Source organism: Danio rerio, chromosome 23, assembly GCF_052040795.2.
Source record: "Danio rerio strain M-AB ecotype USA chromosome 23, GRCz13ab, whole genome shotgun sequence".
In the NCBI taxonomy this organism is placed as follows: Eukaryota; Metazoa; Chordata; class Actinopteri; order Cypriniformes; family Danionidae; genus Danio; species Danio rerio.
Genome location: NC_141043.1, coordinates 30,705,381 through 30,732,907, shown reverse-complemented (window position 1 = coordinate 30,732,907; position 27,527 = coordinate 30,705,381). Strand labels below are relative to the sequence as shown.

Genomic DNA, 27,527 nt, shown 5'->3' with positions numbered 1-27,527 from the left:
ACTCCACCCAGAAGAGGTATAGGAATGTTTAACTGTATTGTTATTGTGTTTATTGTGAAATTGCTGCATATGTTTGTAATAAATTAACAAACACATAGACTTAAATGTATAAAATGCACATTTAATAATGGTGCCATATAACACAGCTCTTATTATCATTTTTCTGAGAAAGAACAGAAAAACGCTTTACACAGTCTGACAATTAAACATCATCTGTTATGCAGAGGTTGATATTAATTACTGGGTGTGTTTTCATTTAATCACAGCATCAAAATACAAAACATTACATCACTGTGGGTCGAGTAAAATTGCAATTTTGCATACATTATCTACAATAAAACTCATGAGCAAAATAGGTTACTTGGATGGGTTTATATTAGATAACTTACTTCATGTAGGTTACATAAACCTCCAACACTCAAGTTAAAAAGATGAAAGTATGAAAGGAAGAATAGTATGCTCTAAAAAGATTAATGCTTAAGTGATATGAATACATGGGGAAAAATAAACATTCAAGACATTCATTCAAAAATAATTTTATAACAATTATAATTTTTTTATATATAATTTTATGTTATTTCAACATTTACTTCACTAATCAAGCTAAACAAACCTGCTGTCTACATATCGTTAAACTCTGCTGTTTTAGCAAAGGAAATTCAAGGATAAACAAAGCCTTTAATTTAGGTCTGTCAGGACATTCAACAAAGAAAAAACAAAAAATCAAGACAGACAAACCATAATCAGAAGCCGGGATTTCTTTTTCTGCTTTAGGAGAAATGAAAAAAGGAAAGGGAAACGAACACTCAACAAGGAAAAAGGATGGACGATACAGAGGTGGGAGGGGGTGAAAGAGAGAAAGCGAGAAGCTTGCAGTCTCCAGATGATGAAGGTCTTTTATCTGCCAGGGGCATCCGTGAAGGGAAAGCACAGGACGGGTCAGCAGCGGCGTCTATGGGCTTGCTGACAGACCCGGGGCAAAATAAAGACCCTGATTAAAGCCGGACAGCTACAGGCGGAGGGGACAGCTGGGGGGAGATGTATGGACACAGACTAGCACACTAACAACACCAGAGCTAAACATAACCACCATTAAAGCAGCGGTCAGGTGCTCAGACACCAAGAAATGTGTGCTGACCTCCACGGAAAGGTCCTTAGCAGATCCAGGACCAAAAATGGGGTTTAAATGAATCACAAACGACACACTGGTTGGAAAAACAAGTGTAAACACTTTTATTGTCCTTTTCACCTCATATAAAGGAAGTGAGGAAGAACAGTTTGTCACAGAGTCGCGATCTTTGCTTTAAGGAATACAGGTTTTAAACAAACAATTAAAATGTTAATTTCGTTTTCTAAACATTAGTTGTTTGCTATTTTCTTTGTTCCCCAAAAGAGTTTTCCATTAACAATGTAGTACAAAAAGACACAGGATTCCTCAATATAAGTCTCATGTTGTACCAAACCTTTATGAACGCTAGTTCGGACCCCAAAGCATATAAAACATTCCTCAGACTTTCTTCCTTTGTATTAGCCTACACATGAGGAAATCGTACAGGTTTGGAACAACATGTGGGCATAATTTTCACATTTTAAGCAATGAATTACATCCATATTTGACTTTAAGCTAGATAACAGTGAGGAAAAATATATCTATGACTGAAGCAGCGATAATATTATGAAAATATGGTTGAGCCATAACCTTTGTATTGATGGATTTGTGGCACACTGTCCTCTACTGGCCACCACATGTAGGACATACAACTAAAATGTATAAATAACGGAATCATACAAAAGAATAAACAGTGTTATCATCATCATAAAAAAAAATAGAAGTACATCATAAATACTGCACCATATAAAACAGGGGTGTCCAAACTCAGCTCTGGAGGGCCGGTGTCCTGGAAAGTTTAGTACCAACCTTAATCAGACACACCTGGGCTAGCTAATCAAGCTCTTACTAGGCTTTCTAGAAACATGTGCAGGTGTGTTGAGGCAAGTTGGAGCTAAAATCTGCAGGAAAATGGCCCTCAAGAACTGAGTTTAGACACCCCTGATATAAAATGAGCGGTTATCAGATTTGGTAACACTTTATTTTGATGATCCATTGGAGTATTAGTAGACTGTCTGCTTAATATCTGTTGATACTGCTCCTTCAACAGACATTTGACTAAGAAACTTTGCAAGTACATGTCAACTTACACTAACTCAACACTAACCATAACATCAACCCAACAGTCTACTTATAATCTAATGAGAATTAGTTGGCATGTAGATACAATGTAACTTATATTCAACAAATGGACCATCAAAATAAAGAGTGACCTCCGATTTTTTAAAAAATCCACATTTATCAATTACAGCTCCTGTGGTCTCTATGAAACAGGAAATTATCATGTGCGTTGATTGTCTATTCACAGAGTTCAACCTAAAAACTTATGAAATAACCAATCTTTGACCTTATTGCTTCATCTAGATCAGGGGTCACCAAACTTATTCCTGAAGGGCCAGTGTCCTGCAGATTTTAGCTCCAACCCTAATCACACACACCTAAATGAGCTAATCAAGTTCTTACTAGGCATACTTGAAACATCCAGGCTGGTGTGCTGAGGCAAGTTGGAGCTAAACCCTGCAGGGACACCGGCCCTCCAGGACCAAGATTGGTGACCCCTGATCTAGATCATAAGTCTCAAACTTGATTCCTGGAGGGCCGAAGCGCTGCACAGTTTTGCTCCAGTCCTAATCAAACACAGCCGATCCAACTAATTGAGGTGTTCAAAGGAGTCATGAACATCTTCATTAGTTGTATCAGCCGTGTTTGATTCATGGAATAAAACTGTGCAGAGCTGTGGCCCTCCAGGAATCCAATTTAAGACCTATGATCTAGATACTAGATCTGGAAGGCTGCAGGGTCCATTTTTGGAAGGCAGTCAAGTCAGATTTGCATAACTGTACATAAAACGTTCACAATATAATATTGCACATTAAAGAGTCACATATGAAAAAAATAAAAATGGGAACAAAAATCCCGAAACACATTCACAGCTTTCTTGGCCTAAACCTTGAAATCATTGTCAGACTTTTTTTTTTTTTAACATACATTTTACAACCAAACTTTATATAAAAAAGTTATGTTGAACTATTTATCTCCAACATCACTTTCATCCCTTTTCTCAGGTTCTTCAGTTAGAAGCCAGCCAGACTGGACTTCCTCTGCCAGTGCAATGAGCACCCACAGCATAGGGTTTGTTGGATGACACTAAAAATAGTGGTATACCAGGGGAAAGCGTAGGGGGGCCACCAGGACAGAACTCAACACTCTCATTCCACCACCAGGAAAAGGAAACGCGCTCATGGCTGTGATGTCATCCTCTAAAATAGCTCTCCTGTCTGGACGCATGTCAAAGTCCTCTGAAACCATTGTTCATTTTTTTTATAAGGTGGTTGTTTGAGGCGTCCAGTGATTTGACATCCCTTTTTGTATTCAAAAAGCAGTAATATGAATAAATATTATCGCAGTAAACAACGTATAAAACTGTCGCTTCAGAATCCATCAATATAAATCAGTCAGGTAACCTTTGTAAACAGCTTTGGTGAGCATTTACCAATAATGAATGCTCTGGTCCAATAGTAGGCCACAGACTGGGATCCTGACCCTTCTCCAGACAGAAAAGGGTATTGCTAGCCAATAATATTAGCTTTTTAATGAATCTTTGAGAGGCCGTTGGCTAGGAGCAGTTTGAGAGGGATTGTTGAACGAGACACAGTCAGAGGGAGTCTGTGGAGACCTGGAGAAAAGGAAAGAGTAGAGTAAACAACATTAGAGGGATAACCTTGCTCTAACAGGCAGACAGGGTAATTTTGGCAGGCCATGTTTGAGTTGAAACCAAACCAATCAATCACAGAACAAAAGCCACAGAAAAAAACATGCTATCTGAAGATGGTCTGTGCGAGCGAGTGTGTGTGGGTTAGAGAGTGCTGTTTGTGTTTGGCGGAGGGCGATGGGTGTGTGTCTTCCAGGAGGAGTTTGACGCCCTGAGGTCCCCAAGGAACCCCCTTCTCCCCTTCTGTCCCCTCTCGCTTTCCTGAGAGAATTGTGCTTTTTCTATCTGAGGAAAGAGACCTACCCATAGAGAAACATGGCCTGTGCGAGAAAAACCTCACCCACAGACCCACTACAAACACTGGCAAATGGCACAGCGCACACGCCTGTCCTTTCTAGATACAATGCGTACAAGCACAAATCTTTCTAATCACACGCTTTCCTTCAGATAAATGTTAGAATTGACCAATACAAAAGGAATGTTCTGGGTTTGGTATAGCTTGGGTTGTAATGTTGAAAAAACAGTATATCTGTAAGACATTAAATTAAGTATTATTGTGAATGTACATAAACACACACTAACACACAAATATACAAATTTGATGTATATACAGATGTGGAGAAAATTGTTGGTAGTGTTCAACTAAAGAAAGAAAAACTGCAGTGGTCACTGAAATTACTTAAAGGTGCAGTATGTAAATTTGACACCTAGTGGTTGAACTAGGTATTACATTCCTGGATCAACACAAATGCAAGCGCAGATTGCCAGATTGAGGAGTGAGTCTGGCTTAAGTTGTGCTTTAAAGTAAAAATGATAAAAGGAGTTTTTGTTCTAACCAACACCTTGAATTGATATATTAGAAACGGCTTTTATTTCTCAAAGGTGAACGACAGAAAACTGACGATGATCACCTCAGGTACACATCATGTGCTTGATTTAGTGTTAAATGCTAATAATGTGAGTTTGAACACCATTTTACATGACATTTATTGTCATACAACTGAAAGCAGCAGCAAATGGTTTACCTCCGATCTTGAAAATAAAATCAACTGTTTAAAAATTGAACTTTAGAAATGTGAAATAATGCAAGCCAACACATATCAGTGATTCAGAATGTAAATTGAATAATGTTGAAGAGGTTTAATATGTGTTTATTAGATTATAAACCTTACAAAATTGATAAAAAAGTGATTATAAATATCTGTTGCGTTTCAAACAGCCCAATTGCTTATCACTTCAAATCTCATTACTTATCGTAGTGTTAGGACACAGGGTAACAACCTGCACACCTAATGTTTACGCTTATAATATTTATATTATTTGCTAATAAATAACCACCTCGCATGGAACTTTGAATCTTCGTCTCATTTCGGAGTCTGCTACTGTCCACCAGAGGTCGCATTTTGGTCACGAACGCATGCTTTGAGAGCCTTTTTGAATGAATGAATGAATGAATGAATGAGCGAGCAAATGAATGAATGAAATATGTGGTTTTGCATTAAGGCAACCCAGGGTGCAGAAGTATAATTGGCTAAAGTGGCAGTGGGCAGGTTAAAAGAACCAAAACATAGACAGCCTTTCGGCACATAAAACACATTTTCAAAGCAGCATATCAGACTTCAGTATTGTTTTGCAAAATTTGCATGTTTACTTGGCATGTTTCTTAAATATCTGCAAACATATTATGGTATTTTTATGCTTTGGGAGACTTAAAAACTTACATGCAACACCTTCAAAACAGAAAAAAACGTAATAATTAATAAAAAATTTGTGAAAAAACAAAAAATTGTTTTTGAATTGTGGTTAAACGAAAACATTAAAAAAGACAAACTAATGAAACTGGCCTAAACAAAATTAAAGGGCATCATACATTTTGTTAACATTTATATATTAATATTTTACACTATTGTTAAGAATAAAAAATATGTATATTTAAATGTATTTATATGCCACTGGTTAAAATGAATAAATAAAGATCTGTTTTTTATACATGTATTTTAATTGTATATAAATGTGTATATTTTTGCATATAATCAATATCTGATATATCTACATGAATCATGTATACATTATATCTGTGAACCTCTTTCTGTGTACATAGAGTTATGGAAAAGTTGGTAACACTTTATTTTGATGGTCCACTTGTGTATTAGTAGACTGTCTGCTTAATATCTGCTGATACTGCTCCTTCAACACATTTCACTGACTATAAGAGACTTTGCAAGTACATGTCAACTTACACTACCACTTAACACCTAGCCCTAACCTAACAGTCTACTTATAATCTAATGAGAATTAGCTGGCATGTAGATGCAATGTAACTTAAATTCAACAAATGGATCATCAAAATAAGGTGTGACCGAAAAGTTAAACACACACAAACACAAATCTGCATGACTACATAGATTTGAATGAATTTATTATGTAGAAATTCGAAATTAATTAATTATGTACATGAAACACATGAACAATAATGATAATAAAAAATAAGCAGCTTACCAAAGGCACGGATGAGCTCTCTTTGCAAGGCCCATGTGACTGTGTTGATGAGGCAGGCAGATGTGAGTCCAGCAAAAAGCATATTGTAGAGGAACACAATGTGGAAACTGCCAAGCCAGTCATGCCGCCCAAAATCTCCAAGCAGGTCAAACTTTGTGATTCCTACATGTCATTTTAAAAGAGAAGTGGTTTTGAAATTATCATTAACAGTGGTACCTATTACTAACTAGTGCCCCCTTGTGGACAGACAACATAATTAAAATAGTCATGTAAAGATATTTGTAAAAAAAATAAATAAATAAAATAAAAAATAACACACATGTAATACACTTTCAACCAGCAATAAGAATGCTGTATGCTGAGCAAAAATTTCCCCTAAAATAAGTACAGTAATTACTAATTTTTGGTATAAAAACTTTAAATCAAACAAATCAGGCTATTATTACAAACACATACATTTAATTTCTAAAAGCTTTTTAACAAAGACCAAAAATGGACTTACCCAATGTGCGAGAGAAAACAGGCAGTGCAGAACTGAGTATTAAAAGTGAAACACAGTTCCCGATTATCTGTGGAGACATAAACATTTATTTATTTCAATAGTACATTAAAACAGAGCATAGACCAGTGCTAAACAGTAAAAAAATAAAACAAGTTGTCTATGTAATGTAGCATGTGAAGATGAGAAACCCAGCGGTCTAAACAGCAGTTTTCAGATTGATTTGATAGATCTGTACCTGTGTGAGGGTTGTGTCCTGTGCACGTGGCAGTAAACCGGTGAAGAGTGGAGAACTGTAGAAGCCCACGACTGAAGACACCATGAGATACAGAATGATGACAACCTGCACCGCAGCTCCCAGAGAACCCAGCATTGAGAAGGAGGCAAGGCCTAAATGAGGGTCCTATGACAGAGGAAATCGGCCGTTATTATTTTTTGGTAACACTTTAGTTTAAGCACCAATTCCCACTATTAACCACTGGCTTAATAAAATATTGGCTCTTTATTAGTAGCTATTAAGTATGATTCTATTCTACATCCCTAATTGTACCCAATGCCTAAAACCCAACTACTACTAAGCTATTAATAAGCAGCAAATATTAGTACTTGGTTGTTTATCAATAGCGTGAATTGTACCTTAAAATAAAGTGTGACTGAAATTATGATCAAATATTACTGCAAAAGAGCAACATGATCAGAAGAAAAACGGAGGATTAAAAAATCCTGAATATAGTTGTAATCAAATGTTTGGACATAAGTTTACAGGTCAATGTAGGAATGCTATGTAATAATAATATATATCAAATCACGTACCTCCATCCCTCTAGGCATAGCAGATTCATCGAAGAGCAGTTCGAGCACATGGAAACACACCATCAGCACACTCACCGCCTAAGAAAGACCATTTTCCCACATTTAGAGCAACTGTTTTACTGCAGACAGTATATTTTTGTACTCAGCAGGTTTTGTACTTACAGTTAAAGCTAAAAGCAGCAGCATGGCCACTGGGTATACTAGGTTTCTCTGCCAAGGAGATGCTCTTTTCCGCAGCTCTAGAATTGAGGAATAAAAAGGATGAAGAGAAAGTTTCCAGATAGTTACACAGATGTGTTTGACAGGCATGCTCGTACCCAAAGTAATGCGCTTGGATTGGACACTCAAAAACTCTTTGTTGAGGGCCTCTAAATGCGCACTGATCCAGCAGGTGTTGGTACCTGGGGGTGTGTGATAGAGAGAGTGTATTAGAGTTTAGGAACCCATGTATTAGCAAGTTTGTTGGTAAAAATTCATTGGAAAATGACAGCTATGAATCCTTAGAATGTGGGGCCACTTCCTTAAATGCAGCAAGCATGATTGTCTTATATCCTGACACTCACTTTTTAACTTCCTGGACAGAGAGGCCTCTTCAAACACTGCACAGTTCATGGTCTCTTCCAAGTTCTCCAACAACTGAAAAACAAACACTAAACTTAACCTCACTTCTTATCTTTAAACAGATTTTTTTGATTTAAAAAAAAACATTAACGCTTTTATACAACAAATTTATTTTGATAATAACAAAACTTTATTTTGATCAATAATCCTAAATCCAAACTATGAACCGCAGTTCACACAAAAAAATAAGCATTTCAAATCATTCTTTGTGAGCAAATAAGCATATTAATTTCATTTCTGAAGGGTTGTGTGACATGCAAGACTGTTATAATGATGCTAAATATGCATCTGTCATTACAAAAAAAAGTATTTCCATTACAATATGTGTCCCTGGACCAGTCCTCCTGTATGTGAAATTTTGTTAACAAATAAGATTCCCATTGATGTATGGTTTGTTACGAAAGAGCAATATTTATCCGAGATGCAACTATTTGAAAATCTGAAATTTGAGGGTTCAAAATATATATATAAAACATATTTTGACTGCTTTAAATAATGACTGTTAAGATCATTTAAAGAATGACTGTTTTAATAAATGGTTTACACTACACAGCATTGTCCTGTTGCACTACCACACCGATTTTGGTGTTATTGTACAAAACAAAAAACAAAACAAAAAAACTAGATGATTAAGTATTCAGAAATGTTTAGTTTTCACTCTGGATTAAGGAAATGTCTTTTGTATAGCAATGGAAAGACTGACTAACTCTATCAAACAAAAAAAATGCACATATTTTACAAGATTTGGGACTATTTAGATAAGAATGGACTGATCGTTTAGTAAACCCAAACAATGTGACTTTGTTAATGTGCACTGTGTTTCTTATGACTAACTTTAATATATTTTTCACTTTCTTTGAAATATATGTGTGTTGAACTGTCATTGTCTAAATGTTTTTTTCTTTTTATTATAATTTTTATTATCATTTTAGTTTTTTTTTGCATGTGTATATATATGTTTATGGCTCTGTCGGGATGGGGTGGGTGTAATTTGATTGGTATTTGGTAACTAGCACAGTTTGTATCACATTTGTCTGAAACAATAAAAGTATTTTTAAATTCTTACATTTAATATTTTCAGATTTTTTATAGTATATGTATTAATTTTGGTACTTTTATGTCAACCATTTGGTAGAGGTTGATATTTTAAAAATGATGGCATGTGTTGATAAAATAATGCATTGAGTGTGTTAACTAGTGACATTAGGAGTTAAGAAATGCAATCCAAAATTTAAAAGGGTTAAAGTTATCTAAATGAATTGCTTAGCAATGCACATTACTAAACAAACGTTTCAATATATTTACAGTATGAAATTTACAAAATATCTTTGTGTAATATGTCCTATACATATTAATATATTGAATCATGACACAATAAAAATTTATTATTTTGACCCATATTGCCAAAAACATACACATCCAACATATACATACAACATATATGAAGAGTTCAGATGCTAAGACCTCTCAGTGCCATCTGAAAATCTCTTCTAACATGAGCATTTTTCTCAGACTCCTATATTTATGTTTACTTATTTCATATTAAAAGCAATAAAAATAGCGTATATTAACTGCCATGAAAGGGAAATTTTAGGAGAAAAAGTTTAAGGAACATAGAGGCCTCTTTGATTGTGAGTGATTAGTTTTGACAAGTATCCACCTACCCGAGGTTTGACCAATAAGCTCCCAGTGACACTAAACATGCGTGATAGCCCAAAGGGTGTGCACACTGTTACAAAACAAAACAAAAAAGGAGATGAGATGCAACAAATCAACATGAACAGGAAGTCAAATGCAATAAAACACCAGACTGAAGATTAAACGTCAAATGAGTTAAAAACTACAATCCAAGACCAACATACGAACAAATACACACTTACACAAGAGCAGAAGAACTCCAAAAAGGGAGATTCCAGAATAAAGATAGGGCAGATAATATTCCCACAGGTCTGAAAAAAAAAACAGGAAAGCAGCAGTCTGTTACTAAACCTGTAGATTTATCTTAAACTTTTCAGGATATATATGAGTATCTAACATTTCATTGCAGCCCTCACCGTAAAGACTCTCTCGGGCTGTGTTATGATGGAGAAGGGCTGATGCCACCCACACAATGCCGAGCACCAACAGACTAAGAAGCAGCAGCATCACAGCAGTCTCATACACCCGTGCCATCACACCCTTTCAGAAGAAATCACACAAATCAAATTCACATCAAACACTAATTGAATTCCGATTGCATAGAGATAAAATAAAATAAGGATATAAACTTTACCTTTTTGGACCCAGCAAATCCTTCTGATTCAGTAAAAAAGTAGGCAAATGGCATGAGGAACACCAGGGAGAGATTGGAGAATAAGAAGACTAGGTTCCACAAGCCTAAAACACACAGGCACGGCATGAATGAGTAAACGAAAGCTTATGTTACACATACAGATGAAGTCAAAATTATTAGCCCCCCTGTTTATTTTTTTAGAGAAGATTTTTTTTCAACACATTTCTAAACATAATTGAAGCAGATGAATGTAAAAAGCAATGTATTAAACCTGCATGATAACAGAGAAGTGTTCACATTAAAATGATCAACTCAGAGCACAAAATTACAAAAATGACAACAAAAAAAACTCCTAATTGTGGTTTGAGTTTAAGCAACAAAGAATCATGTTGTGCTTTCTACAAAAATATAATGTATAATTAAAAAGGAATTGATTTCTGAAGGATTATGTGACACTGAAGACTTGAATAAATGCTGGTAATAAATTTAGGTTTGAAATCCCAGGCATAAAATGTATTTTAAAATGTAAATAGAAAAACTGGTATTTTAAACTGGAATAATATATTTCACCATATTAATATTCTATAATTGAAAATTTCATGTATTGTGTAATCAATGGAAATACCAGGAAAATTGTTGGAATTCAACAAACATATACAACTCATGAACCACAAGGGGGCGACCATGTATCGCAGGTTCCTTTAAGCTTTTGTTCTGTTTATTTCTCAGGTCTGAGATTTCCTGGCTAATTCTCTTGTGATCTGGTATAATAACAGCTTACATGGTCTGGTGTTTGTGTCCTGTGTAAATAATATGCCAGCAAAAATACCAAAGTATTAAATCTGTGTCTTGGATTTACAGCATTTTATACACTTTTGCCAGACTTTCTGCCATGCCTAACATGTGATCGCACAATGTGATCCCACACTAAGTCCTTGTGGGGAAAAACACATAAAAATTTCTGTACAGATTAGGCAACAAAATACTGCTCGAGTACCTCACAAAGATTTAATTGATCAGACAGACAACTCTATTGACTCTCATTGAAAACCTCTCTGTCACAGTCACAAATCCACATGTTAATTGTTCATTTGCACATGTGTGCATTTACCACGGATGAGCGAGCCATTGAGCCACTGCATGTAGTAACTGTGAGGGAATGTGAGCAGGACTTCATTGGACAGGATGGAGATGGGCAGTAGGAGAACTGCACACACGGCCACTGAGAGTGTGAATGTGCACAGCCAAAGCCTGCGGAGAGAGGAAAAAACAGACAAAGAAAGGGTGAGGAGGTGTTTTTGCAGCCTTTTACTTTGACAGAGTGCCAGCTGTGAAGGGAGGGAGTTGTTAAACGCCACGCTGGAGAGCAAAGGGCAAACTGTCCAATTACAAACATTCAGGGCAAACTAATAAAAAAAAACTTGATAGTAAGCAGTTGGGTGTCCTAAGCGGTTCAGTTTTAGTGTGAAATGCACCATTTGACTGCTGTAATGGGACATGTTTGTGAGTGGAATGAGATAGTCAAGTGCTAGAGTAGGGTGGGAGCTGATTTTATGCATCTGGAATTTATTAGACAGAAAAAAAGGAATGTTAAACACCAGAATGAAGCCAGATTGATCTTGCCAAAAGATATACTTGAAAAGATGTGTTTTATCCATGATATGTTGCTACCTTGATTTAGGATGTGCATATTTGTTGTTTAGTTATCTTAGCTCTTATGGTTTGATCCATATAAATATTATTTAATTAAATTTATACTTTTAGCTTTGCTTTATCATATTTACATCGCTCAAACCGAATCGAAATAGGCATGGTCTGACTAGGAGAGCAGAGACGGTAAATGAAGACTGAGGGGGGTGGGGGTTATGTGAATGGGGTTATGGGGGTGCGCATCAGGCTAGAGTCACGGTGGCAGGCTAGATTGACCGTCAGGCCACCGGGAAATGTCTCGGTGCTCCACATGGCTAGTCTGCCGCTGGACATGGGACAATAACCGGTTTTAAGGTTTACCATGGTTTGGAAAGTCAAGGTTTTAAAACCAAAGTTTCTACGTCCCTAAGGTATGAGTAAGTTGTTTTTTTAAACATGTTTTTCAGTACTATTTTATTTAGTTTTTTAGGGCAACAGTGTCTCCAGCAGAAAAGAAACCTCTACATCAAAAGCTACTGGTCCTAAATATTTTTTAAACGTTTCTTAATATATAATGTATTGTGTTCATTGTGGGAAAAGTTGTTTTTTTTTTTTATCCAGACATTTTAAAATAACTTATTTTAGAGCAGTAATAATAATACGGTGATACTGTGAAATCGTGATATTTTTATCCAGGGTTATCATATTGTCAGAATCTTATACCTGCCCATGCCTAAATAATAATAATAATAAAAAAAAAAAAAGTTTTTATGACAGAAACTTCTGATCTTATGTGATTGCAGTATTTTCATTTTTGGGTGAACTATCCCTTTAAACTAAAGTGCATTAATGCAACTATAACAAAAAATAATTAAAGCACTCTATGTGCTTGATCGTCTCAACTTGACATTATGTCACGTTCTTGGTTTGTTAACAGTTCTTTGGTCTGTGTTAAGTTCACATTTATTTCAAACCACAGAGTTGGTTTAGAAGTGGACCAAAAGCCAACTTCAACAATTTTGATGTAGAGTAAGGTGAAAACTAGAGCTGCACAATATTGGAAAAATTCAACATTGCAATTTTTTATTTCATGATTTATTTTGTGATATAATTTGCGATACGAATACAATTTCACCAAATGAATTAATATCTCTATTTGGAAAGAACCTAAAGTGTTAGATTGATTGGGATGATTCTGCAGTGGTACAGCATCTATAAAATCTTATAAACAATCTATAAAATGTTTGGGGTCCCCAACAGATTTTAGTTGTTGTCTGTGCCATTTGTCGTTCATTTCTGTATTCGCATGTGTTGTGAGTATTTTCATGCACGTGTTTAGTCAGAGATTGATGAATTAATATTTACTATTTGCATGCCCATAAAATCTAATCAACAATCTATAAACTTCTTAAGGTCCCCCGACATGTTTTCGTTGTGGTCTGTGCTATTTGCAATGCATTTCTGTATTTTCATGTGTTGTATTTAAGTATTTTCATGCATAGCATCTATAAATATAATCAAAAGATACAATTAAAATAAAGTGTTATCACATCCCTAGTCTAAAAGTATTGAAGTACAGCAATTGAATGATAAAAATAAAAATAATTCAATAAAATAATCGTAGTTAAGGTAACAAATGGTACAATTTATTATACCTAACTGTTTTTAAAATCATGATAGAATCACATGCATCAAAAACACATGCAAAGGATACAAACTCAACATTGCAAATCCTGCGATCATTGCAATATCGATGCTGAAACAATATATTGTGCAGCCCTAGTAAACACTGATTTTAGGTAAAGACAACTTACGCAATTTTGTTGACAGTGGCATCCTCAATGTCATCTGTAAGTGAAAAAGAAAAACCAATGAGTTATATTATACGAGTTGCATAATAACACTATTCTGATGTAGACATTATCATGTCTAGACTCACAGTTCAGCCTTGAAACTAAAACAAACAAGAAAACAAGCATTCACAGTGACCTGGATTCACTTAGAAGCAGTTCTGTGACGTAAACATATGTTTTCTAGCAGAATGTATTTAAACATTTTTTAATCACTGGTTTGTTTTTGCACACAGGACAACATTATCTTTTTGAAGAGGATTTTCTGACACTAATAGAAACGTATTGAGAACATGAGGCAGAGAAACTGTAAAATAAGCCTCAAATATTCTCAAGTGAGAAGAGCAAAACATGCCCTGTGTGACAGAGCTGCAGGGTAGAAATGTGTGACATTTCCTGGGAATGCTCCAAACTTAATGCAAAACAGGTTTTCAGCACATATCCTTCAAAACAACCAATATGCAGCTATAGAAACAGCTGCAACCCTACAGGACTACTGCACATCTAGGCAACAACAAAGCCTTGTTGACATAAAAGAAAAAAGTCTTGGTGTAATGATTCTGTTTGTGCTACCAATTAGAATATGTATCATATTCATAACGGTGGTGGTTTGGCTGGATGTTAGTTACGCAATGTTTCTTAAGTCAGTCCAACACAGAATGTTCCCCCGCACTGATTTAGAATTTTTGATCATGTAAACGTGCTACATGGATGTTTATTAAAGGTTGTGATGACCGGAGCAACAGCTGTGCTCACAGGGACCCAGCTTTAAGTGTAAACCAATTTCCCCTGTGTCTCTTTAACTTTATGTAGGTCAGAGTAAAATGGCAATAAGAAATTAATCAACAAAAATAACACACAAAGAGATTAATTGTATACTCTTATTTAAATTAATAGTAATATAATTCATTCTAAATTATCTGCAAAAAAATAAATTAACCATTGAGAGCGCATTATATCAATGCTCTTTAAATGTAAATGCACAACGAGTTGTACTGGCACTTCATTTCTCATCAAATACTAAAATTTGGAAATAACTTTCACTCAATATTCTCTTTTTACTTTGTTTTTCGCAGTATTTCTGTCTTAAGTTCAAAGCCAAATGTAAAGATCCAACAAAAGTGGCCTTCTGGGGGGGATTAACTTAATTGTTTTATGTTCAATCAACTTAAATTTGCAAAAACAATGAAGTACTTACAAACTTAATCAATGTGTGTTATGGGACAACATAAAGAAATTGTGTGGAATCATGCATTTTTTTACAGTGCATATTGGGAAACAAACATTGAATTGAGGTTATACATTTTATGCCATGACTTCAGAAATTTAAGACATTGTGCTCTGATTTATGGCCTTTTTAAAGGGGCAGTTCACACAAAAATACAAACTCTCCCATCATTTACTCATCCTTCTCTTGTCCCAAACTGTTATCAGCAACCATTAAAATATCTTCTTTTGTGTTCAACAACAACAAAAAAAAAAACTTTAGGGTGAGTAAATGATGAGAATTTGGTTTGTATTATTTTATTATTATTGGTTGAACTTTCCCTTTAAGGTCTTAAATTGTGAAAGAGAGAATTAACACTTTTTAGTGAAACCCTGAACACAGTAGTTGTGCTTCATCAACGTTCCCATTAGCTCCTCAACAATCCTTCAGCACACTGAAAAAATATGATTCATTGAATTTACAACATTTTTTAAAAGGTAACTGGTTGCAAACTATTTATATGGGCTGAATTTAAACAAACAAATTAAATTTAGTTATGTTAAACTTAATGTGTTTGTTTAAATTTAGCCCATATCAATCATTTGCAACAAATTCTAAGTAACCTTAAATTAAGTAAATCCAATGAATAATTTTTTTTCAGCGCAGTCTAAACAAGCCTGCTGTTTTTTTAAGATGTCACATGCCAAAAAAAAAGGAGGAAAAAATAAATCACATTGCCCAGATTTTCCACTGACAGCAGGTACAGCAGAACTGTGAGAGAGCGGAGAGCTCAATTACGGGGTGTAGACCAAAACATGAGGTAGTTCTCTCTTATGAAACCTCAGGCAATGTTCGGGCAGGGGGCCTATGTTTATCTCACGGGAACATTCCTCATCCACACTGCAGCCCTCCCTCAATGTTACATAAGCACTGTCAGCTGCAATCATAACCATTGACTCTTTAAATAAAACAAAAATTAACATTAAACAAAAATTAAAAACAACTAACACTACTCATCAACAACAGTAATATTAACCCTCGGCTGCATATTTGGCAGCTGAACGAAGCATTTTTAGAAAGCGCAGGAGCATGACCCGTGTCAGGTCAAACTGACCAACAAATAGTCAGGGTGTATAAATTCTGTGCAGCTGTAGTGAAATCACAGGTGTGTTTTGAAGAGCTGCATAACACGAAGCCAAACAACTGTTGATGGACGATGGTAAACTTACCAGTGACGAACTCAGCACTTTTCTTAAAGTGAGTCAGAATGAAGTGAGACAAGATGTACAGGCAAATGAAAAGCAGCACGCAAATCTGAAAGACACAAAAGAGAAGAACATCAATGTAATCGGAAAACAGGATTAACAGACAACATGTGGTTATAACATGTAGCTAATCATTTGAAACGCTCCCTTTTTATTTTAAAAGGTTTGCATTTTAGATTTAAAGTTTTTATACAGTAGGACTTTTCCTCATAATACAGTGCAGCAGCATCTCCCTTCTCTCTGTTTACATGGACACCAATAATCCGATTTTAGTATGATTAAGACAATACTCTGGTTAAGAGTCTACCATGTTAACAGTGATTTTTGACTAACTTAATCCAATTAAGGTCATAATGAAACTAAACAGAAATTGAATAAAGTCTAGAGTATGCCGATTTTAGTGGCATTATTGAAGTGCAATACAGACAAGAAAAGACCGCAATCCAACTATTACTGTGATGCATTTGTGACAGGATAGTGTATACATATACGGCTGTTTGACACAATTCTCTGCACCCACCAAGTCTGTAAAGGACCACAGACACCTGCATAGCGAAATGCGGAGGTTTTTCCTTATGGCGTGCAATATCAAATCCCATTAAAACAACACTCTTCCAGCAGTTCATACTTGCATCCAATATTTTGTTTGTCACGGGGACATGCATGAAATGTTGCTGAATGAAAGTGAAACTGCCAGATTGAAGATAAAGTTGACAAATTAAAAATGAAAGACCCGAAATTAAACGAAACTCCGGAGGAAACATGGATAGCGTGGTGACACAATAACGTTAATTGAATCATGTGCTATAACATGTAAAACGGGATCATGAAAGGAACGTTCAAAAAGCAAATCATGTAAACACCTTAACCAGATTATTCTTTTATTCAGATTAAAACAAATAATTTAATTACTGATGTCCATGTTAACAGTCACTGTGTGAACCAGTTGATTCAAGGATCTGATTGGAAAATGATCTGATTTGTGAAAACGGCTTAGTTTACATTTGGCCACATAAGTGGATATAGATGTACTCTTTAAATCCCATGCTATATACAAATTTATCTGGGCTACATCAACTTGAGCTTCTTAAGCAGTTACTGAAACATTTTTTACAGAAACAAACTATACATCTCATTCGGCATACAAATGATTTTTTTAAGAAGGCCTTGTTCTTAACTTATGTTCCAGTTAAACATCACCAGACTCAACAATTACTGTCAATATAGGCTAAATGAGACAATCTATTTTTGCCATATGAGCAAGACACTATTCAACACTCTAATGGTTTTACATTAATTTGTGTTTAAAATATACATAAAAAAAAAAAATAAAAAAAACGAAACACTGTGCCACTGTCATTTGTGGCATTGCGTTGCATTTGTGCTGTTAAATCAGACTATGTAATATAGCCTGTCTCACATTTATTTTGTTTACATTTTGGAGAAGGAAAATATAAATTTGTGGTCTCAACAAGCAGATGCATTTAGACCTGTCCAGTTTCATCTGGAATTCCTCCTAGGCCACTTCCTTAAGTGGTCAAATTCTGTCTCAAATACGCATTTAAACCTGCTCTTTTCAAGATTTAATAGCAATTTGATCAAAAAAGAAAAAGGAACTGCAAGTGACTAGGTAGATGCAACTCCTGAATGTCTAATCTGATTGGTCAGATGGCCTGGATTGTTGTGCTTAGTCTTGAGTTTACAGTGATGATTGAAATCTATTGCCAATTTCCAAATTTGAATTTTATCTCCTTGGCACTTTTTAAACAGCACTAACGAATTTACTGCATCAGTTCAAACTAGTGTCCTCTTCGTCCTATGGAAGTGCTGTAAAGTGGGTTTGCTTTTGTAGCACAGATAACAACATCTTCTAAACCTGACATTAACCAAACTCCCCCAGGTGTTATACTGTCTGCAGGTCAAAGCACACATTGTTTGTTGTGAAAGCCATTGAAAACAATAGACTGGCCTTTTGCAAAATTGTGCAAATTTAAAATAATCTTTTTCTTTCAAAACACAAAATCTCCACTTATTTTGCACTTTGAAACTTTGCAGATGATGCTTTATGTATTCAACACAGGAGCAAACAGATGTATACAGGCAATCCAGAGTTGTGGTCAATAAGCAGGCAAATGGTCAGTATAGGCAGGAAGCAGACAACATAAACAAACCAGGCGAGGGTCAAAAACACGGCAAAGCAAGGCAAGTAAAACATGTTATAATGTTCAAAAACAGTATAACAAGAGTGTCAAAGTGAGCCGTATATATATGTGTGTGTGTGTGTGTGTGTGTGTGTAATCAGTCCATGAGCAGCATCAGCTGTGGGAGAATAATCAATAGAGACTTGGAGCAGGCGTGTGTGGGTGTGTTGCATGACTGGAACTTGTAGTCCATATACCAGCAGATTTGTAGTCTGTTAGTGATCTGCACAAGCTGCATCGCTGGTGACTGTGACATTATTGCACATTTCTGCTATGTGCTTGGCTCTTAGATCAATATAGAGTAAAAACGTCCCGAGCTCATCACTGTTATCAACAAATTTTTTATCGCAATTCGATATAACTCCATTTATCGGTCCATAAAGTATCGGTACCATAAAGTACAAAAGGGTTATTATAATGATAATAAAATAAATACTCTAAAAAGTGTTAGCTTATGCAGATTTTAATATATGGCAAATTAAACTAAAATTCCTTTTTTTATACAAACACTTTACAACATAAACACCCACCCCTTCCTTACAATGCTTTTAGATACTTTAAGATCCCTACCCATGGTCTCCACCCAAATCTCATATGTAAGATGATATTTCAGCAGGAACATTCTTCAAAAGCTTTTCTTCAATGTTCCACAATGAATAAATCACAATCATTCACAGAATACTGGGCGTAACTGTCACTTTGCAGAGTGTCAGAGATGAAATACATTCTGTCAGAGATCTGCAGTATGAGTCATGGAGTAAATATGAGCAACACAACCGTGAACAGGCAGCTACAAGACATGCTGTGCAAATGCGCTGTTTAGATGCGTTGCCAATTAAGGTTATCAAGGACATGTTAGAAAGGGAAACCTGTACCGGAGCAGAGGTCATGAAGGACACTCCAACACAGCTCGGTTATCACTGATACACGCTGCTGTGCGCAGTGCAGATTGCCTTTATGGCTGTGTGACACAAGAGCTCCTAATCAAGAACATTTGGTACTTAATGATAGCACACAGAATGGTGACACGACAGTCCTGGTCAAAGATTTCATAATAATACATTTCATATTTACGATTAACATATTGCATTCTGTGTCTTAGTATATAAAAGCAAATAGTGAAAGAAAAAACTAAATAATCTTAGCCAGCTGTCCTTAGAAGTCTTGAATATGTAATGAATGAACACCCACATTACAGTTTCCAGAATGAAGGTACAGTAGCAGCGACAGATGGCGAGTGAAGATTACAGCTCAAATACAAATGAAGAGTTAAACCAGTCACAACTGAGATTAGGCGAGTGATTATAGTAAAGATACACAATGAAATATATAGAGAGAGATTTACAGTACTTGGGTAGTCATATTTAAATTGATGTAATTAATATTCTTGACTTTAATTAATACATCAATATAATTAATGAACTATATTAAAATAAAATTAATAATCATAAATATGCAAATAACATCTACAACAAAGTAGCAGGATTTACGTATGACAACACTAATTATAATTAAAATGTTTACAACTACTATTTATAGTATTATAAATAATATATTTAATAAATTATAGATGTTAAAAATAATATTAATAATAATTACAACAGGGGCGATGGTGGCTCAGTGGTTAGCACTGTCGTCTCACAGCAAGAAGGTAGCTGGTTCAAGTTCCAGCTGGACCAGTTGGCATATTTTTGTGGAGTTTGCATGTTCTCCCCTTGTTGGCATGAGTGTCCTCCGGGTGCTCCAGTTTCCCCCACAGTATAAAGACGTGCGCTATAGGTGAATTGAAGAAACTAAACTGGCCGAAGTGTATGTGTGTGAATGAGTGTTCATGGATGTTTCCCATTACTGGGCTGCAGCTGGAAGGTCATCCGCTATTTAAAACTAGATGAATAAGTTGGCAATTCGTTTCACTGTGGGGACCCCTAATTAACAAATGAATATTAACAATAGTAATAATTCATAATAATTGTACAGAGCCAACAAGAATAATAGTGCTAATAAATAACATGTGACCAGATCAGAAAAGATAAGAATGATAATTATTTTGATTCATTAATGAAGCATGCAATTTTGCCAAAGAGAAAAGGCATGTCAAATAATTTGGAGGATTTTAGATGAGTCTGTCACAATTAACCTTAAGTTAATGCCACACTTAATTTTCACCTTCTTAATTGTCATTCAACTGTAGAAAACTTAAAATGCACATATTCATACAATAATTTTTTTTAACAGAAAGGACAGCTCCTAGTGTCCTAGTGTGCAAGACAGTTACACTGAGATTTGTCTGCATGGCAGTAATTCTAATTAACCCTTAATCTAATTTAAGATATTATTAAATCCACATACTCCAAAACAATTAATAAGATATATATTCCTTTTTTTATCGATATTGACTGAACTGATGGGGGAAAGGTAACCATATGTGCCATAAAAGAGAGGAAGAATGACAGTCAGAGGAAGAGGGATGAGGGAGGGGAAAGGAAGCTGGGATTGTCTTCAAAGTGCAAACAGCAGTAAAAATAATAGATGTGTGTGTGTGTGTGGGGGGGATCCATGTCACTGGAGCTTTGAAATGAGTTCACACTCATCTGTTTGCTAAGCATTTGTCTGTTTTCTTTTGGCTAAAACAGCATGCGCTGAACTAGGGCTGCACAATATATCGTTTCTGGATCGACATCTCTTTGTATTCATGCAATAGTCACATTGCAAAGATATGCAATGTTTAGTCTGAATTTTGGTTGACCAGGAGCTGCAGATTTGTATTTAATTACTGTTTTTATATAGAATTTGTCTGATTTATGTAAAAAAAAGTTTTCTTACTTAGCATTTTGTCTTGTTTCAAGTCTAAATGTCTACTGTAAAACAAAAACAAGATTATTTTACTTGCCTCACTGACAAATTGTTTTGTTTTTTCAAGTTAAAACTTGAAAAGGTAAGATAAGTTGAAAACATAACAATATTTTTACTTAATTTTTTGACATTTGGACTAGAAACAAGAGAAGAAAATCATTTTTTGCACTGTGATTGTTCAGTTTCAGTACCTGAATACTGACTCTATAGGAAACCACCAAAAAGTGCTATTCAAGTTATCTTATGACAATATCCCATATCGCAATATTTAATCGCAGAAAAATAAATTATCGCAATGTCTGATTTTTCCAATAACGTGCAGCCCTACACTGAACCAAAGAGTTAACAGTTTGCTTAACAGAGCACAGTTAATAATATACAACATGAAATGACATGTCCGGCCTCATTGTAATGCCAGTCAAAGAAAGCCTGAAGAATTACCTCAGGCTTTTTTGTCAATTCTAAAATGACATTAGCCTCTACTGACGTGAAAATATCTTCTTTTGTTTTTCAAACGTCAAAAAAAAAAACGTCACGTCACACAGGTGTGGAGCAGCATGACCACAGAAATGTCATTGTTGGTGTTCAATCCCTTTAAATCCTTTCAAACAAGCAAATGGACAGACAACAATAACCAGTCCTAGACCAGTCTGTTGAAGGCAGTTAACCTCAAAATAAGAAACTAAGTTTACTTTAATAATGGTGGCCATGTAATCAAACCTCTCTATTAAAATGGGTCATCATTATTACTGCCATGTAATGCGAGCTTCATCATAATTTCAATCAGAAACCAGATCATCCCATAGCTGACCAGTATTTGCTGACCAATCTGGCTGGTTAAACCCTGCATGTGCTCAAGCCCTCTGAATCTTTAGGCTCATTCATCTGCTCTGGCTAATACTCACTGCACAACAAGACCTGGCTGGAGCAATACACAAGTCATGTCTTGAAGTGAAACAGTCTATTTAGCAAAACAGTCAGCTTTAGAGGGACCAGAAGTTGGCACAATGAGAAAACAACACTTGTGGTGTGCTAGAATAAATTAGGAGAAGGCCGGATGCAAGACAAAAATACTAATAATTGATTTGATCAAAGCTGTTAAGGGCAAATTGGACCAGTTAGTTTTTTTTTTATTTAATTCCGACCCCTAAATAGTTTTTTTCACGCTTTTTATTGCGTTATGATTCATAAAATACATATGTCATAAATGCATAAATAAGCACGTCATCAAACAAGTCAAGGATTTTAACTAATGTAATTCAAATTAATTACAAAGTCACATTACAAAATCATGTGATGAGGCCCTTTAATTACAGATGATGTACTACAGGTCAGTTTCTTCAGATGACCTAAACACCCTATTAGTGAAGATTAAAACAAAGTATCAGATGAAAAACTCAAACTGGACCCTTTTTAGTTTACACTATTGATCACTGTTAGATGTGGGTACAAAGCCCTGTATTGATGAAGACTAAGAAACATGTTCAGATTCGAATATTAATACACACAAACATTCCTTGCTCAACTACAGAGAGGGAATCATGCCAAATCAGCTACTTCCTCCAGGTTGTCTAAGAGCATCCAAGTACAAAGCTGTGACAATGTCATAAATTGTGTATTAGTTGACAAGTGGAAATGTGGGAAATGTAAAAAAAATAAATAAAATAAAAAATAAAAAATAAAAAAACAATATAACGGCAGACAGAAAGAATGATACATTGAAAGATTAATTCTACTACAATGCAGTATATAGAGGAGAAGAACGATACAATGACCGATTGAATGAAGAAAACAAATTATATGAAAATAGATGAAACTATCAAATAGATTTAAGGCATTAGAAATAAGGCATTAACGCATCGGACTGCTGATAAGCTTGTCAGGCTTTTCAGCATTTCTTGCCACAAAATATACAAATTAAGACAAAACATTGCTGTGAGCCATAATTAATAAATAAAATGTAATAAAACGCAAAGCAGAAAGAAACGAAAACGGCTGATTGGAGCATAAGCTACATATTATTCAAATAATTCACAAAATGGTGCCAAACAGTCAAAAACAGCAATGTGAAAGACAAGCATATAAATATCCATGTTATCCATGGGTGGTCAAGATAACTTGAAGTACTACCTAGATGACCCTGTTTCATGAATTTCCATATTTGTTGTCTTGGAATAACATACCTTCAAAATCAACTTAAAACAATTGTATGATATAACAAAGATGACAAAAATAACTGAAAAAACAACAGAACAAACAAAAATAGTTCTTGGTGCATTGCTTGTCTGATTATTAAATTTATTACTAAATTTAAAAAAAAAGAGATCTTATTGTATCAAAAAAAACCTTTTGCACAAAAAACCTAGAATAGATTTTCAGCTTAGTATATGTCGCCTGCAGTGTTGAGTAAGTTAATTTTAAAAATGTATAGATTAGAAATTAATAATTACTACTGGAAAATTGTAATCTGATTACATTACCAATTACTTCATGTAAAAAGTAATCAGATTACCAATTACTTTACTTTGAAGTTACTTTTAAAACACAAAATATACCTATAAAATACTAAATAAACTGCAGCTCTTTCAGTGATTTAATATTCACTTAAAAAGCATTACAATGGGTTGATCACAGCAGTTTGACAAACTCAAAAAACTTAAGAAGTTCGCTCAAAACATAATTCTCTTATCATTCACCTTGTTCCAAACCTGAAAGTATGAAAATGTACTGCAGTGTTCGTCTGAGGTACTTGGTCTACCTAAATGTTGGGCCACTGTGTTTTGGGGCACTGGTCTCCTCCTTGGTGACGAGTAGTCGTTTCAAGTGCTTGAAAAAGTTGCTGGTTAAAGTGAGAGCAGTTGAACGCTCTTTAGACTGCATTTTACAGCAATATTTTAGTTTTTACGTTCAATGAAATCAAAGTAATGTCTGCATTTACACTTGAAGCAGCAGCCACTCTCCTCAGCAGCCATTTCAGTTCAGTTCACGTTCTCCAGCAATTTAAAAGCGCATGCTTATTAACTGATGTTGCAGCCAGATTTTAACAAGAGTTAAAAGCAGCATTTTTTTCTTCTAAAAACTATATTTATAGGCCAAGTAAAGCAATTACACTGACTTTAGTAACTGTAATCAAATTACATAAATTTAGAATGTAAGTTGTTACATTAGTGCGTTCCTCAAAAATGTCATTGGAATACAGAAACGCATTACTGTGGAATGTCAAGAATTTTGAGCTGATATTTAATAGAAAACCTGTCATTTGAAGGCCTGAAGACATTTCATTTCACTGCAATATTGTAAACCTTTATCTTCTAAAGTGACAACACATGATTGATACAGCAATAGTTTAAAAAATAGATAAAAGAACAAGCCAATGAACAAATCACACCATGAAGACCTGAAAAATGAACTATAGAAAGAACAAACAATAAACTCATAGACAGATTCGATGAAATCAGCGATTCTGAATGTTTTAGAATACAGATTTTACATTAATTACAACTAAAACACGTAAAATTTTACTTTATTGGCACAACTAAAAATAAAAGAGAAGTTTAGTGAAACCACACATGCTGAAATGGTAATCTAAATGCATAAACAAGAGCAGAAGCAATTATCAGCATATCACAGTGAGAAATCACTGAGCCAAATATTCGGTTGGTATTAGTCATACTACAGAGTGACATAGAAGCCAATCTGCTTTTACGCAGTATTCAAATTCAAGAACAAAAGCTATGTGAAGCAGTTTCTCCACCCTTTTCAAATATGATATTTTGTTCCCATAACAACAAATATACAGTGTGCTTAGTTTCAATTCATCTTTTGCTAATTAGCAATCAACACAAGTTTTTTCCTGTAATCTGTGATCCTATATCAGACCACACTACCACCAACACATTTTTAGGTCACGAGCCACCAGTTGAAAACCACTGATTTAAACATTAAATCCCAGATAAGCATCAGCCGCAGAGATCAATAAGCATGTCAGCATGAGCTCAGAGGTGCCCACAGCCTGAAGGGGGACAATAGGTCTGATTTACATTATCTAGTGTGACCCATCTGTGCATTTCACTAAGGGAAGCATTTCACATGTTCTAGGAGGATTAGCCAAAGCTGTGCATCACAGACAAAAACAAGAGTGCAACATTTTAATCTGAAAACAGATGTAAAAGATCATCATTTGTTGGCAAAGAAAAGCAAAGGCGTTTGCAATTCAAGACTATAATTCTAACCTCCTGCTTTACATTTAGATATAAATGCTTGATTTAATCTGTATTTTTAGGAGATACTTCTTTTTATTTTTTACAATTGAATTACATGATCTTACAGATTAGTAGGTTTTAAAGTATGCACCAAACATGTTGCCGTAAAATGCTGAGTGAGACACATCATTGTGAAGGAGTAAAGGTTAACTCCAAGTGTCTTCCTAAGGTTCCCCGGGTCTAAAGTTCAGTTTCTTCCATTATGTGTAAAAAATAAAATACTAATTATGCCAAAAGCATATCTTATTTTCCTAAAAGAACTCAGAAAAACACAAAGCTGAGAAGTCTCATCTCTTTTTCTATTTCAAAAAGACTTTTTACACTGGTCAATGTGATGATTGTTGTTAAATTTCACAGCTCGGCATCACTATACATTAGTTTTGAGTAAAGTAAATGGAGGCCTATGAGTATATAATACTTTACAAAACGTCTTCTTTGAAGACTTAAACACTTAGTGAAATCACGAATTTATGAGAGAACATAAAGTCCTTGTGCACAGATTTACATTTCCAGTGATACCTCCCCACAACCACATAACCAATCAATTGCTATTGAATTCCATTAGGACAAACACAAGGGCACAGTTAAATTGTTACACTGCAAACGCTACTTCATGATACTATGCAAACAAAAGCTGCAGAGAGAGAAAAAAAAACTTACAATGGTTTCTCGGACTCGGTCGTGGAATATTTGCTCTCTAACCGTCACGTCTTCTGTTTCCATGCTTTGAAACCATGTCTTGGTTATAAGTTGTAAAACATTTGAATCTCTGAAAAGACAATCTAGCCTACGTGGAAAGTTGCCTCGCGTTAAAGCGAACCTAAGCGTTTCACCTCATTGCGGGAGCTCCAACTGAAGTCAGCGAGATAGTCGAGTTTTTTTTTCTATATTGAGTTGAGTAAATGCTTAATAATGATTACATGCTAACAAGCAAATTATAAACGTCGTTAACTCCGCGAGCCAGCGTGTTCACAGATGCTCAAATGAATCACACACTCGCTCTCAAACTCAAACTCCATCTACTGGAGGGGCTGGACTGTGGGCGGAGGAAGAGGCGGACTCATGACAACTCGATCAGAAGTGCACATATACTGTATAAAATAAAACCATTATAAAAGTTGGAATCGTTTTATGTTTATTGAAGGTGTAATGAAAAATTGTATTTCATAGAATATATAATGACTCTCATTTGTTTAGAAAAAATCTCTAAATTAATAAGTAGGCTACATAAATTAAAAACAAATAAATGCATGAATAAATGCATAAATAAATGCATAAATGCATACATAAATAAAAAAGTGTCTAGGGATGCATTCAGACAAGATATATTCTAAGGTCTTGAAGCCCAACAAACTCCAACAAACTCAAGATGAGTAAATTATCATTTATATTTCATTACACTGCCTTTTCACACAATCTTAATTGCATCTGTATTCTTATGAACATTCGTACACCGAAAAACATTACTATAACTGCCCAATCTGTGCAAAAAAAAGTCCAGTAGGTAACTAAACTACTGTCATTATTTATCTGTTATTTTAGTTATTTTTATCTATTTACATTTCCGCTGACATTGAAAATGACCAAATAAATTACATTAAAATATCCAAATGTATCCTCATTGTTCAAATGCTTTTTTTCTTCTGTTTATAAGCCTTTTTAAAGGAACAGTTCACTCTCAAAAGCAAAATTGTGTCATAATTTTCCTACCCTCTTTTTCTCTTTAGAACTCAAA

The 27,527-nt window shown here is 35.0% G+C and overlaps 1 protein-coding gene across 4 annotated transcripts; it reads right to left on the bottom strand.

The window, feature by feature from the left end:
* Nucleotides 1–1,209: 1,209 nt before the first annotated feature.
* On the bottom strand, nt 1,210–26,816 carry lmbr1l (limb development membrane protein 1-like). 4 transcript variants are annotated; one of them, XR_015522599.1, is made up of 18 exons: nt 26,453–26,816; nt 16,441–16,525; nt 13,969–14,002; nt 11,637–11,776; nt 10,526–10,629; nt 10,308–10,431; nt 10,134–10,202; nt 9,918–9,982; nt 8,196–8,268; nt 7,950–8,033; nt 7,795–7,871; nt 7,633–7,710; nt 7,058–7,222; nt 6,823–6,889; nt 6,321–6,482; nt 2,926–3,785; nt 2,626–2,715; nt 1,210–2,010 (listed from the first exon to the last, which is right to left on the bottom strand). XR_015522599.1 is itself a non-coding variant. In NM_198874.1 (16 exon segments), coding segments are annotated over 16 exon segments (1,476 nt in total). In that variant the 5' UTR covers nt 26,516–26,773; the 3' UTR covers nt 3,091–3,699.
* Between the last annotated feature and the right edge of the window lie 711 nt (nt 26,817–27,527).